Source organism: Artemia sp. Qi Xiang Cuo, chromosome 11, assembly GCF_049724085.1.
Source record: "Artemia sp. Qi Xiang Cuo chromosome 11, ASM4972408v1, whole genome shotgun sequence".
NCBI lineage: Eukaryota > Metazoa > Arthropoda > Branchiopoda > Anostraca > Artemiidae > Artemia > Artemia sp. Qi Xiang Cuo.
Window position 1 is genome coordinate 12,176,673 of NC_142804.1, and position 20,856 is coordinate 12,197,528.

The 20,856-nt window shown below is 34.8% G+C and overlaps 1 protein-coding gene across 2 annotated transcripts in view; it reads right to left on the bottom strand.

Annotated features, from left to right (window-relative positions):
- The window catches only part of LOC148946641 (protein Star-like), a 114,433-nt gene that overhangs the window by 46,873 nt on the left and 46,704 nt on the right, over positions 1–20,856 (bottom strand). For both annotated transcript variants that reach the window (XM_089097069.1, XM_089097071.1), the window contains exons 3-4: positions 16,390–16,584; positions 474–686 (exon numbers count right to left, since the gene is read on the bottom strand). In XM_089097069.1, coding sequence (XP_088953195.1) covers positions 474–686; positions 16,390–16,584 — 408 coding nt within the window. The remainder of the gene's footprint in view (positions 1–473; positions 687–16,389; positions 16,585–20,856) is intronic.

The following is a 20,856-nucleotide window of genomic DNA, read 5'->3' on the forward strand; positions in this document are numbered from 1 at the left end:
TCTAATATGAAAATCAAGCTTAAAACGAAAAAGAAAACTTTACTATTAAAGAATAAATATAACCCAAAACGAACAGAAATTAAATAAACAATCATAGCTTAGAACTAATCAGCTAACCGGCTATTACAAACTTGAAGCAAAAATAAAGAATTGCAGTGTCTTTATACATATTAAAACGGGTACTTCAGAATATCTTAGTTTTTTTTATAATGGGGATTATAAATAATTAGAGAAAACGGCTTGTAAATAGTTTATAATGAGAGGCTTGGTTTTCCTTCTATGTTTTGGCATCACAAAACCCATCATTATTTATTTATTTTACGTAAATATTCAATTTTATACAGGAAATGTAACTTTCCGTACACAGTTATGAAAAAAAGCCGTTTTTATTTTTTTTTTTTTACAAAAAACAGCAGGCCATCACAGATCATAAATCTCTGCCAACGTCAAATTTCCGATTTCAGAAAACTCACCTTGATATCAACTTTATCAAAAGGAATTGTCCTCAGTACATCCAGCTCAGCGCCTTCTACGTCCAGGCTAAAATAATCCACAACTGTTTGGTTTAAGGCTAAAAGAATTGAATACAGAGGAAAACACTGGACTTGAACTTCCCCTCGTTTTACCGATCTGCTACTCTGGTTCTTTGCTATTCGACCTTGATTTTTTCGCATCTCAAAGGTTACCTGAAGATCAAAAAAGGAAGATTGGATAAATAGTTTGGCCATGAATCTGAGTTCAAAGGATAAACTTGTTCTGTTAATCTTTTAGGTCTTGAATCTGAGTTCAAAGGATAAACTTGTTCGGTGAGTTTTGCAATCTGGATATAAGCCATCTTTAGATTTAGGGATCAGTGAATTATGCATGTGATGAAACTTAGATAAGTTAAACATTCTTATCTCGTAAATTTAGAAAATTATTCATCTTTCACAAATGAAATAGATATTAGTTAAAAAAAAAAAAAGGAAAGAAAAAAAAAAGAAAAAAAAGGAAAGTTAAAAAAAGGAAAGAAAAGAGAAGGAAGGAAAGAAAAGGGAAAAAAGAAAAAAAAAGTAAATGGCTGTTTTGTTTTAATCTCGACGAGCAAGTGATTAATTTATGCATATGTACTAAGGGTTTTATTTTGAATTCCATTAGTCATAGTTAACTTTGAAGACTTTACGTTTTAAATTGAATATTTTGATTCGGATAATATCATATTTCCGATAATATGTCTTTCCGAGTAGGAGATTTGGCGCTGGCGAAGTTTTCTCGATATCCGCTATGGCCTGTTCGTATTATTAGTATCAGCAAATCCACTGGGATGAATTAGTCGGATCAGTTTAGAGTATTTTGTTACGGAACACATGATCTACAGATAGTTTCACAGTCTAATCTTTTGGCCTATGATCAGCATGTGGTTACGGCGAAACTGTCGAAAGAAAAGAAGGTTCCGTCAGCATTTGATGAACTAGAATGCTTTCCCGATATTTATTTAGAACACACCCCAAAATCACAGAGTAGTGCAATTCCAGGGGCTAACACTGTTACAAATTTATTTGAAAAGCTGCTACTGAAGATGGGCTACTGCGGACAAAAAATAGTATGTTAACAGAGATTCAGAAAAAAGTAAATAAAAAAAGTGGACAGAGTAGTAAGCAGTCTCTTAGTGCAAAAATGATTGTGAGTGAAGTGTATGATGCTATTAGCGTTGAATACAATCCCAAATTTGCAAGAATTGAAAAGCTGTTAAAAGGTCTGAAAAGTAAGATGGAATCTATTGAATCACGTATTTCAAGCGTTGAACCGGATGCTGATGACTTAAAGCAGGATTCACTGTTTGAAAATCTGGTTTTCCTGGGTGTAAAACAAAAACCTGGTGTTGATCTGAACTCTTCTATACTAAGTATTGTAAACAAACAGATGGGTTTGGTTGAATTTTCTGTGAACCAGATCAGGAGTGTCAATCGGTTCAAGCTTGCTAAGCTGTTCTAGTTCGAGCACCCCAGTTGTTAGCGTAAAGAGCAAGGCTTTGAGGAGGGGACAGCCCCTTTCATATACGGAATAATTTCTGTTCGTTTTAAGTTTTAACGTCGTTCCTTACTTTCAGTTAAAAAAACTTGTTTTTTATTTAATTTCTGAACGTTTTTGACTTAATGCCGGTTTTGATTTGGCTCATCGTACATGAATAATTAAAAAAAAAATCGAATATTAATTTTACTTTTATTTGGTTAAATTGCTTTCTCGAAACTTGTTTAATTTTATTTACGAACGTTTTATTAGTAATAAATATACGTAACTGACGAATTAACTTACGTAACGAACCTCTATATTCTTATATTTTTAACAGGTATGTTAGAGGGTTCACCCCCTAGTCAATACCTTGCTCTTTAAGCTAAAGTTCGAATTTTGTTCCAATTCTTTAAAAATGACCCCTTAATCACAAATGCCGTTAATTAGAATAAATAGCTCTTATAAAAGTACTAAATAGTCTTTGGCTTAAAGAGCAAGGTATTGACTAGGGGATGAGCCCAATCCTATACTTAATGTTTTCTGTTGTTTTAATATTCGATGCTTCATCTTTCTTTCAGTTAAAAAACTTGTTTTTTTATATATAATTTCTGGTCCTTATTCAAAAAATGCCGGGAGATCCGGTGCCCCTTTCATAGAAATGTTCCTTCCCCCATGAAAACTTACTCCATGGTAAGATCCTCCCACATAACCCCCGACCCACTCCCCCCCAACGACCAGAAAAAAACCCTCTGAAAACGTCTGTATACTTCCCAATAACCAATGCTATATGTTAACATTGGGTAAAGTTCATAACTTTCAGCCCTCCCCCCGGGGATTTTGGGGGATTAAGTCATCCTAAAAGACATAGTTATCACATTTTCAACCATGCTGAACAAAATGGCTATGTCAAAATTTTGATCGGGTGACTTTGGGAAAAACAATGAGCGTGGTAGGGGGCCTAGTTGCCCTCCATTTTTTTGGTCACTTAAAAAGGGCACTAGAACTTTTAATTCCCGTTCGAATCAGCCCTCTCACGATATTCTAGGACCACTGGGTCGATACGATCACCCCTGGGGGAAAAAAACAACAAATAAACACGCATCCGTGATTTTTCTTCTGGCAAAAAATGCAAAGTTCCACATTTTTGTAGATAGGAGCTTGATACCTCCGCAGTAGGGTTCTCTGATACGCTGAATACGATGGTGTGATTTTCATTAAGGTTCTATAAAATTTAGGGGGTCTTTCCCCCTTTTTTCGAAAATCATTAAAATTTTCTCAGGCGCGTAACTTTTGATAGGTAGGACTAAACTTGATGAAACTTATATATTTGAAATCAGCATTAAAATCTGATTCTTTTGATGTATCTATTGGTATCAAAGTTCCGTCTTTTTACAGTTCCTTACTTACAGTTCGTTACCACGAACTGTTTGAAATTCCCTTCCCCATGAAAAATTCCTCTATGGAAAGATCCTCCCACGTAAAACAACTCCCCCAGCCCCCCCCCCCCCCCCCACCAGAAAAAATCCCACCGGAAAATATCTGTATACTTCGCAATAACCTATACTATATGTAAATAATGGGCAAAGTTCGAAACTTGCAGTCCTTTCACTTGGGACTGTGAGAGGTTAAGTCATCCTTAGAGACATAGTTTTTACATTTTTCGAGTAGGCTGAACCAAATGGCTATCTCAAAATTTCAATCAAGCGACTTTGGTAAAAAAAAAAGAACGTGGGAGGGGGTCTAGCTGCCCTCCAGTTCTTTGGTCACTAGAGCTTTTAATTTCCGTTTGAATGAGCCCTCTCACAATATTCTATGACCACTGGGTCGAAACGATCGCCCCTGAAAAAAAAACACGCATCGTGATCTTTCTTCGAGCAAAAATGCAAATTTCCACCTTTTTGCAGATAGGAGCGTGAAACTTCTTTAATAGGGCTCTCTGACAAGCTGAATTTGATGGTGTAATTTTCGTTAAAGTTAATTAAAATGCAAAATTCCACATTTTTGCAGATAGGAGTTTGAAGCTTCCTTAATAATGTTCGTTGATAAGCTGAATCTGATGATATGATTTTTGTTAAAGTTGATTAAAAAAAATTTGAGTTAAAACAAAATTGTTAAGTTTAAAAAAAATTGAGCTGTGAGAAAGTCAGACTTTTACGTTAAGAACGAGGCGCTGAGGAGGGGACGGCCCCTTTCTTACATTGGCTAATTTCTCTTTGTTTTAAGTTTTAACGTCGCTCCTTACTTTCAATTAAAAAAAACTTGTTTTTTTATTTCATTTGTGAATGTTTTTTAATTAATGCAGGTTTTGATTTTGGCTCACCGTGCATGAATAATTAAAACGAAATATGTATATTAATTTTACTTTTATTTGGTTAAATGGCTTTCTGGAAACTTGTTTAATTTTATTTACGAACGTTTTTATTAGTAATAAATATACGTAAATTACGAATTAACTTTCGTAACGAACTTCTATATTCATATAATTTTAATACGTATATTAGGGGGTCCGCCCCCTAGTCAATACCTTGCTCTTAAAGCTAAAGTACGAATTTTGTTCCAATTGTTTAAAAATGACCCTTAATCACAAAGGCCGTTAATTAGAATAAATAGCTCTTATGAAAGTACTAAAAGATCTTTTGCTTAAAGAGCGAGGCATTGACTAGAATGTGAACCCAATCATATAGCTAATATTTTTTTGTTTGTTTTAAGTGTTGATGTTGCTCCTTACTTTCAGTTGAAAAACTTTTTTTTATATTTAATTTCTGATTTTTTTTTTAAATAATGATGGGAAATCCGGCGCCCCCTTCATAGCAATGTCCCTTCCCCCATGAAAAGATCCTCCCATATAACCCCCAACCCACCCCACCCCCCACTACCAGAAAAAATTCTCCCTGAAAACGTATGTATACTTCCCAATAACCAATACTAGCCTATATGTTAACATTGGGTAAAGTTCATAGCTTTCAGCCCTCCCCCTGGGGGCTTCGAGGGATTAAGTCATCCTAAAAGACATAGTTACAATATTTTAGACCATGCTGAACAAAAAGGCTATCTCAAAATTTTGATCGGGGGACTTTGGGGAAAAAATGAGCTTGGGAGGGGGCCTAGTTGCCCTCCATTTTTTTGTCACTGAAAAAAGGCACTAGAACTTTTAATTTCCATTCGAATCAGCCCTCCCACGATATTCTAGGACCACTGGGTCGATACGATCACCTCTGAAAAAAAAAAAAAAAAAAAAACAAACAAAAAAATAAAAACGCATACGTGATCTTTCTTATGTCAAAAAATGCGAAATTCCACAATTTTGTAGATAGGAGCTTGAAACCACAACAGTAGGGTTCTCTGATACGCTGAATATGATGGTGTGATTTTCATTAAGGTTCTATAACTTTTAGGGGGTCTTTCCCCCTTTTTTCGAAAATCAGCCAAATTTATGATTATAGGTATGATTAAACTTGATGAAACTTATATATTTGAAATCAAAATTAAATTCTGATTCTTTTGATGTATCTATTGGTATCAAAATTCCGTTTTTTAGAGTTTCCGTTACCGTTGAGCCGGGTCGCTCCTTACATACAGTTCGTTACCACGAACTGTTTGATGATTTTGAATTATTCTATAAGAGATGATTTGATTGTTTGTATTGAGGGAAAGATCGAGAGTTTTTCTGTTGAATTGTAAACTAAATAGAACAAAATAATTATTTGCCTGGTGTTTGCCTAGCACAGGCTTAGACGAATTTATTGAAGGTTTTGATCTGTTAATGCCTGGTATGTCCCGTGGTGGTTTAGATTTTATCTTCACAGGAGATTTTAATTTGTACTTGCTAGATTTAAAAGGTGATAATTTAGATTTTTTTTAATTACACGGTTGCTAATGATCTTAATACTTTAGCGTGGGCATCTACAAGGATTTCTAAACATTTAGCTACTTTGATCGATAACGTTTTTGTCAGCGCTAAGTTCCTAATTACAGGCTATGCTGATGTGGGTCTTTATCCCAGATGTGACCATCTCCAAGTTCTTGCGAGGATTACTTGCGTGCAGAAACCTAGAATCAGAGGAAACAAAAGGAAAGTAAGGCATTTGAAAAAGGCTAATTTAGATAAATTTGCAGAGGCACTGAGTACACTTAGCTGGGATCCTGTTCTTGAAATAGCGGGTGATGTAGATTATACGTACGACACATTCTGCTCAATTATAAAGCCCATTTACGAACAAACATGTCCTCTAAAAATCGTTAAAGATAGGAAGGATGCCCCGAAAACCTTGGATGAGAGTTGAAATTGTTCATGAAATGGAGGACAGGAATCATCTTTATGAACAGTATCTCAGGACAGAAAAAGGTGAAGATTTTTAAGAATTCAGGAGAGCCCGTAACAAGGTAAACTCTCTTAGAATAAGAGCAAAGAAAGATTATTTTGAAAAGAAATTTACTGAGACCAAAGTTAACTCAAAAGAAACATGGAAAATTATCGGATAGATGATATCAAAGAAGAGCAGTTGCGAGCCTCTCTCTATAGAGGTAGATGGGAATACACTCCATGATCCTCTACAAGTAGTGGAACATTTTGTAGATTATTACTCTAAAATTGGTCAAACATTGCAACAGGAAAATAACCAGAGTCCTTAATCCTTCCGCGAGTATGAGTTTCAAGATGATAGAGGAGACAGATTAGCCATTGAGTTTGAGAGGTGTACCTGCGATGAACTACTTAAAACTGTTGGAAGCATGAGCTCCAATTCAGCGCTGATAGATGGAATGAACATCCGAGCTTTCAGGTCTGTTTTGGTTTACCTTCTGCCTTGTATTGTTCATATAATAAACTGGTTGCTTGGAACGGGAATCTTTCCTGGAGGTCTCAAAAGAGCCAAGGTTTTCCCCCTTCTAAAAGGTGGCTCAAGATCTGACATTGAGAACTGGAGGCCAATCTCCATCCTTCCCCTTTCCTCAAAAGTACTTGAAAAAGTTGTTCATCGACGACTGCACAAGTATTTGACATATCATGGTATCCTTAGTGATACTCAGTTTGGCTTCCGCAAAAGTCACTCAACTACACATGCGGTGTTACACTTATGTGATTTTGTGAATTATTGTCTTGATAGTGGACAAATACCTCTCACTGTTTTTATAGATTTTAAAAAGGCATTTGATACGGTTGATTTTAGTATTTTATTAAAAAGATTAAAGCTTTTAGGGGTTAAAGGGGCTTGTTTGAATTGGTTTGATTCTTTTTTAAAGGGGTTGTCGATAAAGGTTGTAATTGATAGTATAACCCTTAGTTAATATCTTGTGAATTGTGGTGTTCCGCAGGGTTTTGTTGCTGGATTCGCTATTATTTTTGGTTTATATAGATACTATGAGATTTTATCTTCGTGGTTCGCGTCTTACTTCTTTAGCAGATGACACTGCTATTTCTTTTTGTGGTGTTTCTGTGGATGATTTAATTAATAAGGTAAATATGGTATTAAATTATTTAAGTGTGTTTACTTCCTTAAGTATGTTGGCGGTTAATGTAAAAAAGACAAGTTTTATGGTTTTTAGTCGTATTGGTAAGCCCACTGACCTCGGTGGGCGAATATTATTAATTCTCTAGAACAGGTTAAAGGAATGAGGTATCTAGGTTTTTACCTAGACTGCAACATGTTTTGGAAACGTCACAGTGATCTTGTGGCGTCAAAAGTTGCAACAGGTCTTGGAACTATAAGTCGACTGAAGCACTTCGTACCAGGTCGGGTGATGTTGCTTCTTTATCATGCGATTATTAGTACCTATATATCGTAGGGCTGTGTATTATGGGTTCTAGCTCTGTATTAAGTTCTAGTTCACTTTTTAAGAGTCTAGAGAGTTAAACTAGCCCCACCCCACGCTCGTTTTTCCCCAAACCCGTCCGCTACAAATTTTGAGATAGCCAGTGTTTTGGGAATTGTCCAAAAATTATATAACAAAAACGCCCCCCAGAGCCCGGGGGATATGCGTTGTAAGTGTTGTCTTGGGGGCGTATATGGTTCATATGAAAGGGATGCTCGTATAAACTTCAGAGGGGGCTCATTTGATTGAAAATTGAAAGTTCTAGTTTAATTTTTAAGAGTCAAAAGATATCCGAGGACAACTAGCCCCGTCCCCATACACCCTTTTTTCCCCAAGCCCATCCGTTTAATTTTTTACAATAGCCATTTCATTAAAAATAGTTCAAAGGTTAGATAAGAAAAATTCCTGTGTCAACGGAGCCTGCCAGGGCCCGCATGCAGGAGTTATGAGTAATGCTCTAGGGACATATATAGTTCTTATGGAAGGGATACTCGTATAAACTTCGGAGAGGGCTCATTTGATTGGAAATTGAAAGTTCTTGTTCACTTTTTAAGAGTGGAAAGGGATCAGAGGGCTCTAGCCCCCCCCCCCCCTCCTCCACGCCCTAAATGCATCCGATAAAAATTTTGAGATAAACATTTTGTTAAAAATAGTTCTGATTCCTGATAACAAAAAAAACTCCGGTTTCAAAACAGTCCCCTAGAGCCCGGGGATAGGCGGTGTAAGTTGCTCCCAGGGGACATATGTCCTTGCTATGGAAGGGATACTTGTATAAACTTCATAGAGGGCTCATCTGATTGGAAATTGAAAGTTGTAATTCACTTTTTAAGAGTCAAAAGTGATCAGAGGGTAACTGCCCCACCCAAGCCTTTTTTCCCCAAATGCATCTGATAACAATTTGGAGGTAACTATTTAGTTAAAAAATAGCTTAAAGATCATGTAACAAAAACTCGTTTACGTAAGGTCATTTCGTTAAGACTTGTTCAAAGGTGAGATAATAAAAGCTCCCGTGTAGACAACCCCCCCCCCCAGGGCCGGGGCCGGCGTTCTAACTCTCGCTCGGGGGTTATATATGGTTCTTAGGGCAGGTTTAATCGAATATACTTAAGGGAGGGTTCATTTGAATGGAAATTTAAAGTTGCAGTTCATTTTAAGAAAAAAGATCGGAGGGAAACTAAACCCTCCCGCTCCACGCCTTTGGGCGTATCGGATAGATAAACCCATCCCGTAAAAATTTGCGGTGACCATTTTGTTAAAAATAGTTCAACCATCATATATTGAAACTCCAGGGTCGACACAACCCCCCACGGCCCAAGGACAGGCGTTGTAAGTTATACTCTGGGGATATATATGGTTCTTATAGAAGGGATACTCGTATAAACTTCAGAGAGGGCTCATTTGATTGAAAACAGAAAGTTCTAGTTCACTTTTAAAGAGTCAAAAGAGACCACAGCTTAATCTAGTCCCCCCACGCCGTTTTTTCCCAAGCCCATTCGATAAAAATTTTGAGATAGCAATTTTGTTAAAAATAGTTCAAACATCAGATAATAAAAACTCCGAGGTTGACACAAACCCATTTTTTCACTTTGATATCATTTTTGATACTTTGATAAATAATTGATTTTTTTTTTTAAGTTTGATTTTGAAAAAAGGAATTTTTATAAACTTGAAATTTTTTGCAATCAAAAACGAAGAAAAATTAATTAAAAAAAACCTTTCCGAAAAAAAAAATTTCAAAGAAAAGTAAAGGCCATTTTAAACTTAAGCTCAGCAGATGCAAATACCTTTTAAAATTCAAACTCAAAACGACAAGAAATTACTATTAAAGAATAAATGAAACCCAAAACGAGCATAAATTAAATAAACAATCATAGCAAAAACATACAACAAGTAATAATATAAATGAATAAATAGATCTTAAAGCGAGTAATGCTTAGATTGAATATGAAAATCAAGCTTAAAACGAAAAAAATATTTTCCTATTGAAGTATAAATGAAACTCAAAACGAACAGAAATGATATAAATAATTAATGCAAACAAACATACAATAGATATTGATGTAAATTAATAAATAAATCTTAAAACGAGTGAAACTTAAATTGAATATGCAAATCAAGCTTGAAACGAACAAAAATCACCACAAACAAGAGTTTGGGTATGACCTCCTTCTCTCACTGTAAAAGTCTAAAACCTACTGCGTCATTGGCGCTTTACTGAAAACGATATGCGTCTTGGATAATCTTGGAAAGTATAAACAACATCAAATTGAATATTTGATGTATAATGATATTAATTGTTGAAAGATCCATCAGTTCAAGAATCTATTTCACTCTAATTTAATTTTTATTTTCAATACTGTAAGAACTGGAGAAGAAAATATGTGTAATATAATCCTTTTTCAGTTAAGCGCCAATGACGCAGTAGGCTTTTGGTCTTTTATCAAATAGTTCGTGGTAACGAACTGTAAGTAAGGAGCGACCCGGCTCAATGGTAACCGAAACTCTAAAAAACGGAATTTTGATACCAATAGATACATCAAAAGAATCAGATTTTAATTCTGATTTCAAATATATAAGTTTCATCAAGTTTAATCTTACCCATCAAAAGTTACGCGCCTGAGAAAATTTGGCTGATTTTCGAAAAAAGGGGGAAAGACCCCCTAAAAGTTCTAGGACCTTAATGAAAATCACAACATCACATTCAGTGTACGAGAGAACCCTACTGTAGAGGTTTCAAGCACCGATATACAAAAATGTGGAATTTTCTATTTTTTGCCAGAAGAAAGATCACGGATGCGTGTTTATTTGTTTTTTTGTTTTTTTTCTTTTCCCCAGGGATGATCGTATCGACCCAGTGGTCCTAGAATATCGTGGGAGGGATCATTGGAACGGAAATTAAAAGTTCTAGTGCCCTTTTCAAGTGACCAAAAAAAATGGAGGGCAACTAGGCCCCCTCCTACGCTCATTTTTTTCCCAAAGTCACCCGATCAAAATTTTGAGATAGCCATTTTGTTCAGCATGGTCGAAAATAATATAACTATGTCTTTTAGGATGGCTTAATCCCTCGAAGCCCCCAGGGGGAGGGCTGAAAGTTATGAACTTTATCCAATGTTAACATATATTATTGGTTATTGGGAAGTATACAGACGTTTTCAGGGGGAATATTCTGGTAGTGGGGGTTGGGGGTGGGTCGGGATTTATATGGGAGGATCTTTTCATGAAGGAAGTTTTCCTGGGGGAAGGGACATTGCTATGAAGGGGGCGCCGGATTTCCCAGCATTATTTAAAAAAAAGATAAGAAATTAACTACAAAAAAAAACAAGTTTTCCAACTGAAAATAGGGTGCAACATCAAAACTAAAAACGAAAAGAAAATATTACGTGTATGGTTGTATTCACCCCCTAGTCAATACCTCGCTCTTTAAGCTAAAGATTTTTTAGTACTTTCATAAGAGCTATTTATTTTAATTAACGGTCTTTGTGATTAAGGGTTATTTTTAAAGAATTGGAACAAAATTCGAACTTTAGCTTAAAGAGCGAGGTATTGACTAGGGGGCGAGCCCCCTAGTATACCTATTAAAAATATATGAATATAGAAGTTCGTTACGTAAGTTAATTCGTAAGTTACGTATATCTATTACAAATTAAAACGTCCGTAAATAAAATTAAACAAGTTTCGAGAAAGCCATTTAACCAAACAAAAGTAAAATTAATCTGAAAATTTTGTTTTAATTACTTGGCCTTAGTGATTAAGGGGTCATTTTTAAAGAATTGAAACAGAATTCGAACTTTAGCTTAAAGAGCAAGGTATTGACTAGGGGGTGAACCCCCTAATATACGTATTAAAAATATATAAATATTTGTTCATTTGTTTCCTCTTTAAAACATTAGGAACTTTTTGTTTTTTGTGTTTTGCATAATTGTAATTTCTTGTTTTTGCAAATATTCTTCAGTTTTCTTGCCTTCTATGTCAAAAGGCACTTACCGCCATAATTTGGCAAAGTCCGTGTCCACATTAAAACTAATAGTTTTATAGTTGTGCCAAACCCATGTAGTATCATGTAGTATCCAAATACACATGATGGCGTATATATTTTTCATGATTGCTGTTTTTATAAAACGAACAGAAATTATTCCGTATATGAAAGGGGCTGTCCCCTCCTCAACGCCTCGCTCTTTACGCTAGAGTTTTTTTGGTTTACAAAACGAGGGCAACTAGGCCCCCTCCCACGCTCATTTTTTCTCAAAGTCACACAATTAAAATTTTGAGATAGTCATTTTGTTCAGCATAGTCGAAAATCTAATAAATATGTCTTTTAGGATGACTTAATCCCCCACAGTTTCCAGGAAAAGGGCTGCAAGTTATGAACTATGCCCTTTGCTTACATATTGTATTGGTTATTGGGAAGTATACAGAAATTTTTAGGAAGGATTTTTTCTGAGGGGGAGGGGCTGGAGGAGGTGGTTACTCGGGAGAATCTTTCCATGGATGATGTTTCTTTGGGGTAAGGGACATTTCTATGAAGGGGGCGCCGGATTTCCAAGCATTATTTAAAAAACGATCAGAAAAAAAAAAAAAAGAAAAGGTTTTTCAAATGAAAGTAAGAAGCAACATTAGAACTTAAAACGAACATAAATTATTACGTATATGAGGGGGTTCTCCCCCAAGTCAAAACCTTGCTTTTTACGTTACAGTTTTTTTTAGTGTTTTCAAAAGAGGTTTGTTAATTAAATTTTTTTTTAACTTTTAGCTTAAAGAGAGTAGTATTGACTAAGGGGAGAACCCCCTCATATACGTAATAACATATACGTAATAAACAAAACAATAAAAAAAAACAAGCGATACGGCTCAATAGTAATCGAAACTTTTAAAAACGGAATTTTGATATCAATAAATGTATCCAAAGAATGGGCTGATTCTAAATATATAAATTTTATTAAGTTTAGTATTACTCATCAAAGGCTACGAGCCTGAGAAAATTTACCTTATTTTTTAAAGAGGGGGGAAACATCCCCTACAAGTGAAAGAATTTTAATGGAAATCACACCGTCAGATTCGGCGTATCAGAAAACCCTATTACACAGGTTTCAAGCTCATACCTGCAAAAATCTGCAACTTTGTATTTTTTGCCAGAAGAAAAACATACGAACATAGAAGTTCGTTACGGAAGTTAATTTGTAAATCACGCCAGAACCAAATTTAGAGACAGTCATTTATCAAAAGAAGAGTAAAATTTTTATGCAAATTTTTTTTACTTATTCAATGACGGTGAGCCAAAATAAAAGCTGCATTACCTAAAAAACGATCAGAAATTAAATAAAAAAACAACAAGTTTGTTAAACTGAAAGTAAGGAGCGACATTAAAACTTAAAACGAACAGAAATTATTCTGTATATGAAAGGGGCAGTCCCCTCCTCAACGCCTCGCTGTTTACGCTAAAGTTTGACTTTCTCACAACTCTTATGTTTTTTAAACAATGAAAACCTTATTCCTTATATGAAAGGGGCTGTCGCCTCCTCAACGCCTCGCTCTTTACGCTAAAGTTTGACTTTCTCACAACTCTATTTTTCAAACAATAAAAAACTTTAGCGTAAAGAGCGAGGCGAAGAGGAGGCGACAGCCCATTTCATATAAGGAATAAGGTTTTCATTGTTGAAAAAAAATAAGAGTTGTGAGAAAGTCAAACTTTAGCGTAAACAGCGAGGCGTTGAGGAGGGGACAGCCCCTTTCATATACGGAATAATTTCTGTTCGTTTTAAGTTTTAATGTCGCTCCTTACTTTCAGTTTAAAAAATTTGTTTTTTTTATTTAATTTACAGTTAGGAAAGGAGGCAGTATCCATACACTTGTTTGTAGGGAAACTATATTCGTCTTTAACACCTTTAAAAAGAGCTAATAAATTAAACTGAATATTTGATGTATAATGATATTTATTGCTAAAAGCTAAACAGTTCAAAATTTTACTATAATTTTAATGTTTATTTTCAATATTAAGTACAAAAGAAGATATTTGTCATAAAATTGGTTTTCAGTAAAGCGCCAATGACGCAGTAGGATATAGACTTTTACAGTGAGAGAAGAAGGTCATACCCAAACTCTTGTTTGTGGTGATTTTCGTCGTTTCAAGCTTGATTTGCATATTCAATTTAAGTTTCAATCGTTTAAGATTTACCGTGAGACGATTATAGCAGTGACTGGATTTATAAAAGAGGGTTTAAAAAGATGTAAATAATGGGTTTAAGTTTTAAATTTTAATAATGGGTTTAAACTGGCTGTTGTGTTATATATTCATTGTAATGTTTGTGTATGGCCTAGCGGCTGAATAAATTATCTATCTATCTATAATTTCTGTTCGTTTTAAGTTTCATTTATACTTCAATAGGAAAATATTTTTTTTCGTTTTAAGCTTGATTTTTACATTCAATCTAAGAATTACTCGCTTTAAGATCTATTTACTGAGCTTAAGTTTAAAATGACCTTTACTTTTCTTTGAAAAACTTATTTTTCGGAAAGTTTTTTTAATTAATTTTCTTAAAACATCCATCAAAACGAGGTGATCTGAATGCAATATACGATATCAGGAATTTACCATAGCCAAATGACCGATTTTCCACCCGAGCGGAACAAAGGTCGTTCTTGAAGCTAAAAGGCCCCACCTGCATCCACATCGAAGCGAGGGCTATTCGAAAGGCCGAAGACTCGACAAACCAAAACAAGAGTCACTAAAAAACGCCCGTCAAAACATGAATAGAAAAGACATCTTTTGTCAACTACCTCCATTCTCTTTACTAGCTCGAATTTTTGACCCAAACAAATTGAATCTTTTTACTCGGGTGGGACTCAGGCCTTCTGCCCTCGCACATGGGCCATCACTGCTTGGATGGGTTTGGGCTGTCGATCTTCAATTTATCAGGCAGAGCTAGGCATTCGATCCTAGCGAATAAAATTTCGCACGATTTTTCACTTCTCTTCCCTCCATTTGATCACTTCGGTTGGCATCTCTGACCTCCCTTATATATAAAGAGGTATGCTCCCAAATGAAAAGTCAAATAAAACAGAAATTACTGACATACAAAAAAAACACACATGATTATCTCAAGTCTTTTGACTAGTAATAAGCCCACTTGTGGTTTTTTTTTCACTTTTCTCCGCTTGCTTTTCTCACTAAGGTTGATGACTTGAATCCTCGACCATCACAAAGGGTGCTCACTTGTCTAATACATTCAATCCTCATAAACAGATCTATCTTCCGTGGGGCCCCACTTAGGCCTTTAGCGCCTCATTAAGGAGACGCTATAGGATTCTGTTTACCTCCCTCCGCTCGCCTCATTAGCCATGGTTGGCAGCTCGTGCCGTCGGCTCTCGTATCACTTCTCTTGTGCCTCCCTTAAAAAGATATGTTTCAAATCCCGGCTTAAAAGTCGAATCTCTTAAAAGTTAAAGCTTTTAGTGAGTCAGTTCTATCACTTGAATTAAGAAAGGAAGCATTCCATAGCTAATATATACCTTACTAGGATAGGGTTTAATGCTAATGCATTAAAATCCCTGATGATCCTGAAATGAATAAAAATGAGATTCTGATGAACGTTTTTAGACAGATACTATGGCAACTTTGGGTGAGATTTCTCCTGAATGACGTCCGATGTCGATCCTGAATAACATGACGATCGATCCTGATGAAATTCTGATAAACGTTTTAAACAGATATTTTACAAACTTAATGGGATTTCTCTAATTCGTTTCTCAATTATCATCTGTCGCTTCATTTTACTACCATGTAACTTTTCTTCAGCAAGCTTATTTTTTTACTAACACATAAAAGGACTCACTACAAAATGTTTGATTCTAAAACAATCGCATGAGTTGCCACCTTAGTCAATCTAATCCTTAATCTGAAGGATTTTGTACAGGATGGATGTTAATAGACAATTGTGTTTTTAGGATTTATTGTATACTGTTAAGTATACAATGCACAATTTGATGTTTGACAAGATGTTTTAAAATTATATATTTGGTTATAAATAACATTCCATAGCTAATATATACCTTACTAGGATAGGGTTTAATGCTAATGCATTAAAATCCCTGATGATCCTGAAATGAATAAAAATGAGATTCTGATGAACGTTTTTAGACAGATACTATGGCAACTTTGGGTGAGATTTCTCCTGAATGACGTCCGATGTCGATCCTGAATAACATGACGATCGATCCTGATGAAATTCTGATAAACGTTTTAAACAGATATTTTACAAACTTAATGGGATTTCTCTAATTCGTTTCTCAATTATCATCTGTCGCTTCATTTTACTACCATGTAACTTTTCTTCAGCAAGCTTATTTTTTTACTAACACATAAAAGGACTCACTACAAAATGTTTGATTCTAAAACAATCGCATGAGTTGCCACCTTAGTCAATCTAATCCTTAATCTGAAGGATTTTGTACAGGATGGATGTTAATGGACAATTGTGTTTTTAGGATGTATTGTGTACTGTTAAGTATACAATACACAATATGATGTTTGGCAAGCTGTTTTAAAATTATATGTTTGGTCACAAATAACATTCCATAGCTAATACATACCTTACTGGGATAGGGTTTAATGCTAAGGCAAGCAGGTACCGACCATGCTTTCCGATGTTTTGATTCCAACTCTCTGTAATTGGAAGGATCAGCTTCAATAAGGATACCTTCCCAACCTAAAAAACGCTCCATATAAAGTGTATTCGATCTCGTCTCGCCATCTAAAGCTCCACATTCAACGAAAAAGCCTTTTGTCTAAAAAAAAACAAAAACATCTTTTCAGAACATGCCAGTTGAGCTGCGACTTGCAGGGGTAACCCAAAAAGTATGAGACACTGAATAGGTTTGGTTTTGACAAGGTTTTCCCTGGATATCAGAGAAGTAGAAAAGCGTGCTTTTAAGCAACTGTTTCTCTGGAAGGTGCGAGTCTTTTGTCATTACCTCAATGAAGAGTCCCTCCCCATCAGATTTATATTATTTATTTTATGTTGCACATTATATTCTCATCACTTTATTTATTAGATTTTTTTCATTTGTGCCAAGTTGTTAACGACGAGCTTTTTTACGAATCCTCAACCGCTGATTGCCCTTAAATTAGTCCAATCTGACGAAAGGTTGAAACTAAACAACGGGCTAAATCAGAACTAAAAATTACTAGTTTCACTGAGGGTTCAACAGCACTCAGAAGAATTAGAAAAATTCAAACCAATCGAACTTTAATTTGTCAAATTTAGATTTCAATTGAAGGTCTAATTTAACAGGATAAAACCTGAAATTTCCTGAAAGTATGCAGACTATTTTTAAGTTTTTTTTATTATAAAATAGTTAGGATTGGATTAGAATGATAGGCATTATTAGTTTGAAAACAGATATACCCTTTGGTTTAAGCAAGGGCCTTAGTCAAGGTACGGATCAAGATCTTTAATGTAGAAGGGAAGATAGTGCCAAGAGAAAAAAGTGGAAATTATCCCTTTATCTAGAACAGGGCCGTTCTTTTGCACTAAGATCTTACATCTAAGATCTCACATCTTTCTGCAAAGATTTCCGTTCTTTTAACTCATCTTTATTCTAAGATCTTACAGCTCACTGATAAGAGAACTCTGACGATATACTCATCATTGTTCTTAGACCGCTGATCAGAGCAGAATCATGAAAGACGTTTGCAAAAGAACGTTATAAGATGCAAGATCTTAGTGCTAGCATTTCACTTTTAAGCTTTCTTTGTCAAAAGATGTAAGATGTTTGCACAAAGATGAGTAAAAGAACGGCCCTAATGTTTGAAATAAGTGAATTAAGGCTGGTTTACTATCGACGTAACATAACGCAACGGAAAGTTAAAACGAAATGTTTTAATATGACCGTTCAAGATCAACAGGACGACGTTGCCGCTTGCGCATGGCAACGAAAAACTTCGTCAAGGTTGGGATTACCACTAAACGTTGATTTTCGTTGGCCAATCAGAGGCGACCTCAGTCAAAGGGAAGGTTATACAATTGTTCCCTGTCGCATTTGGTTGGTGTAATACCCTTCATTGCTCTTTGATGCCATCATGGTGGAATAACATTTCGCTACCACGAACTGTTTGATACAACTTAAATTGTTCGCTTCCGAAGAGTTCAAACACACCTTAGTAGGCCCAAATATACCATTAGATCTTTATCATGACGATTTGTGGATAGATTCATTTTTCGATTAATTTAAAGAAAACAAAGTTTTTCCGAGGGAAGTAAAGAGCGAAGTTGAAACTTAAAAGGGACAAAAATTATTACTTCACAGTCTATTAAATATATATTAATATAACTAGTATAAATAAACCAACTAATTATGTTTTCCTATGCGTTTAAGATTATACAAAACTAGCACTTTACTGAAAACACAAAATAATATAGGACTATGGTACAGTAAAAGCAAACCAATTAAGAACACTTTTTGTAGAATCAAAATATTATCAATCCCTTTTAGGATCAATCCCTTTCAAGATAAGGCAACAGTCCATTTTAGAACTTTATTTATTATTTTACATTTTATGTGGTGTCAGTCCTACAAAATAGCTCAGTCCTACGACAGGGTCTTGTTTCGTTTCTTAAATGGAAATATCATGATTAATTTGTACAGAAACTCGAAGTAAGGCTATATTGATAGTATTAGGAATATAGACTAGCTTTAGAATTTGTATCATAGCTTGAAATTCACTCTTGTATAGAGAGAAATAATCGGATTTCCAGAATTCATATTATGTCTTATTTGATCTTCATTTCGAGTGATACTAAAGCATATTTCTTACAATTTAAGACTATGTATTATCAAGTATTGGTATTATAGTTGGTGAGAGCAAAAGGCAGCTTGATAAATCAATCCAATATTTCTGTATGCTGTTCAATTACTTTGCGGTTATTAAAAAATATTTAGTTTTACGCTTATGTTTTTAAGATAATTTTAATTCTATACTGAAAGTTACTGATGTCGCAACTGGTTTAAGACTCTGAAATGCCTAAGAGATTTGTTTAGTCTTGTCAGGCTAAATACTCATTTTTGAATCTTAAATCAATAAAAATCCTGTTTTTTATACTTTACTTTTGTGTTTTAAGTAGAGCGGTTGTTTTGTGTAATCATAAAAGCATAGGGAAACATAATTAGTTGGTTTATTTGTTCTAGTTATAATAGTATATATTAATTAGGCTCTGTAGTAATAATTTTTGTCCGTTTTAAGTTTAAACTTCGCTCTTTACTTCCCTCGGAAAAACTTTGTTTTTTTAAATTAATCTTTGTTCGTTTTTTATTAAAATTTAATGCAGAAACAACGCTGCCATGATCTTTTTTATTTATAAGGAATAATCTACGCTCGATTTAAGTTTCAAGGTCACTTCTTAATTTCAGTTGAAAATATTCACAAAGATGACCTATGATTAAAGTGAGCGTACCATTCGATGCCTAATTTTTAGGCTTCTTCCGCATATAATAACTATTTTTGGCGCAAAATTCTATTTTGAGCCCTTATGAAGAGAATTGGTAACCACTTTGCATTCTATGTACCATCCTAACTTTTTCATTGTTTTTTTTTATATAAATAGTTTTTCTATTTTTCTTTCTCTACTCAGCTTATCAAAAACTTGCATTTTCCCCTTAAATCAAAGAACAGTATATTTCCGCTATTCGCCCAAACAATGGAAAAATAGCAGAAAACCCTCCCTAGAAAATATGGACAAAGTAGGTGACATTTAGACGTTTAGCAATTAGCACTGAAAATACTTCCTAGAATACAATATTTCTTATGAATTAAAATAATACCGGATTTACAGCAATTAGCAATTTATATTTTGAACTAGGTCATATTCCCATAGTGCGTAAATTGAAGAAAAAATTAATTCCATGGATTCAACGACTCATTTCTAACAAAAAATGGTAAATCTGATATTATTTTCCTCATATCATGAATGGAAAATATTTATATTGATAGCTTGTTCTATTCAAATATTTTATCATATTTACTAAGGCAGCCACTAATGCCATAAAGAATGGCCCCTTCTCTCTCTGAAGAAATAAGATTTCAAACAAAATATCACTCAAAACATTAAATATAATAAGAAATCACTAATATTCTAATGAAGGGAGTGTGCAGGAGAAGCAGACTTGCCACCCCTAGTGATTTATCACTATTTCTAGTGATTTTTTTATGTTGCCTAGTGATATTTTCTAGCTAGTGGTTTTCGTTCTAAAAACTAGTGATTTTTACCTAAATCTAGTGATTTTTCACGATATAGCGCGTAGATTCATGATTCAATTGAATAAATGATACAACAAGCTTTCTAATATGTTCCTAATATGTTCCAGATTAGCGTTTATGCAAATATACCGCGTTTGAAAGCACGTAGATGTGAGAAACAGCTTTCTAATGATCCATTAAGCATCTCTCTATGATGTTCTGGTAAACCGCTAGCCCTGGAAAAAAAAGGAAAAAAAAGGGAGACAGATCAGTGCTACCCATGCAAAAAAGTCATTTTCCTTGGTGTTCAAGATTATCCTACAAAGGTTTTCGACCATGCTGATTCCAATGGTGCACTTTTTATTTCGACTTGACGCCATTTTCAAGGGGTTTCAGGCTCTTTCTCGAAATAACTATAAATTTCTTTTTGCAATAAGCTTTTACTTCTAAGACAAACCAAAATAATAGTTACCGTTCCTAAATTTTAAAGAGTTCATAGTGAATTCTTCCAACGGACTAATGAGACTTACAAAGGGGGCTGGGAGGGGGAGTATACGGTACTGGGTCCCTTGTAAATCTCCAACTAAGGGTTTTGGACCATAATTATTACAATGGTACCGTTTTATACTTCGAAGCTTTTCAACTCAAGAAGTGACACAAAAGGTGCCATTTTTTGTGCTATTTGGCACTTACGGATGGCAAAACTGATTAAAATCACGTAGATATGAGCAATAGCTTTCAAATCAACCATTAAGCATCTCTCTAAGAAGTTCTAGTAGCCCACTAGCCCCTACCTTTTCCACTTAAGACATGACATCAATTGG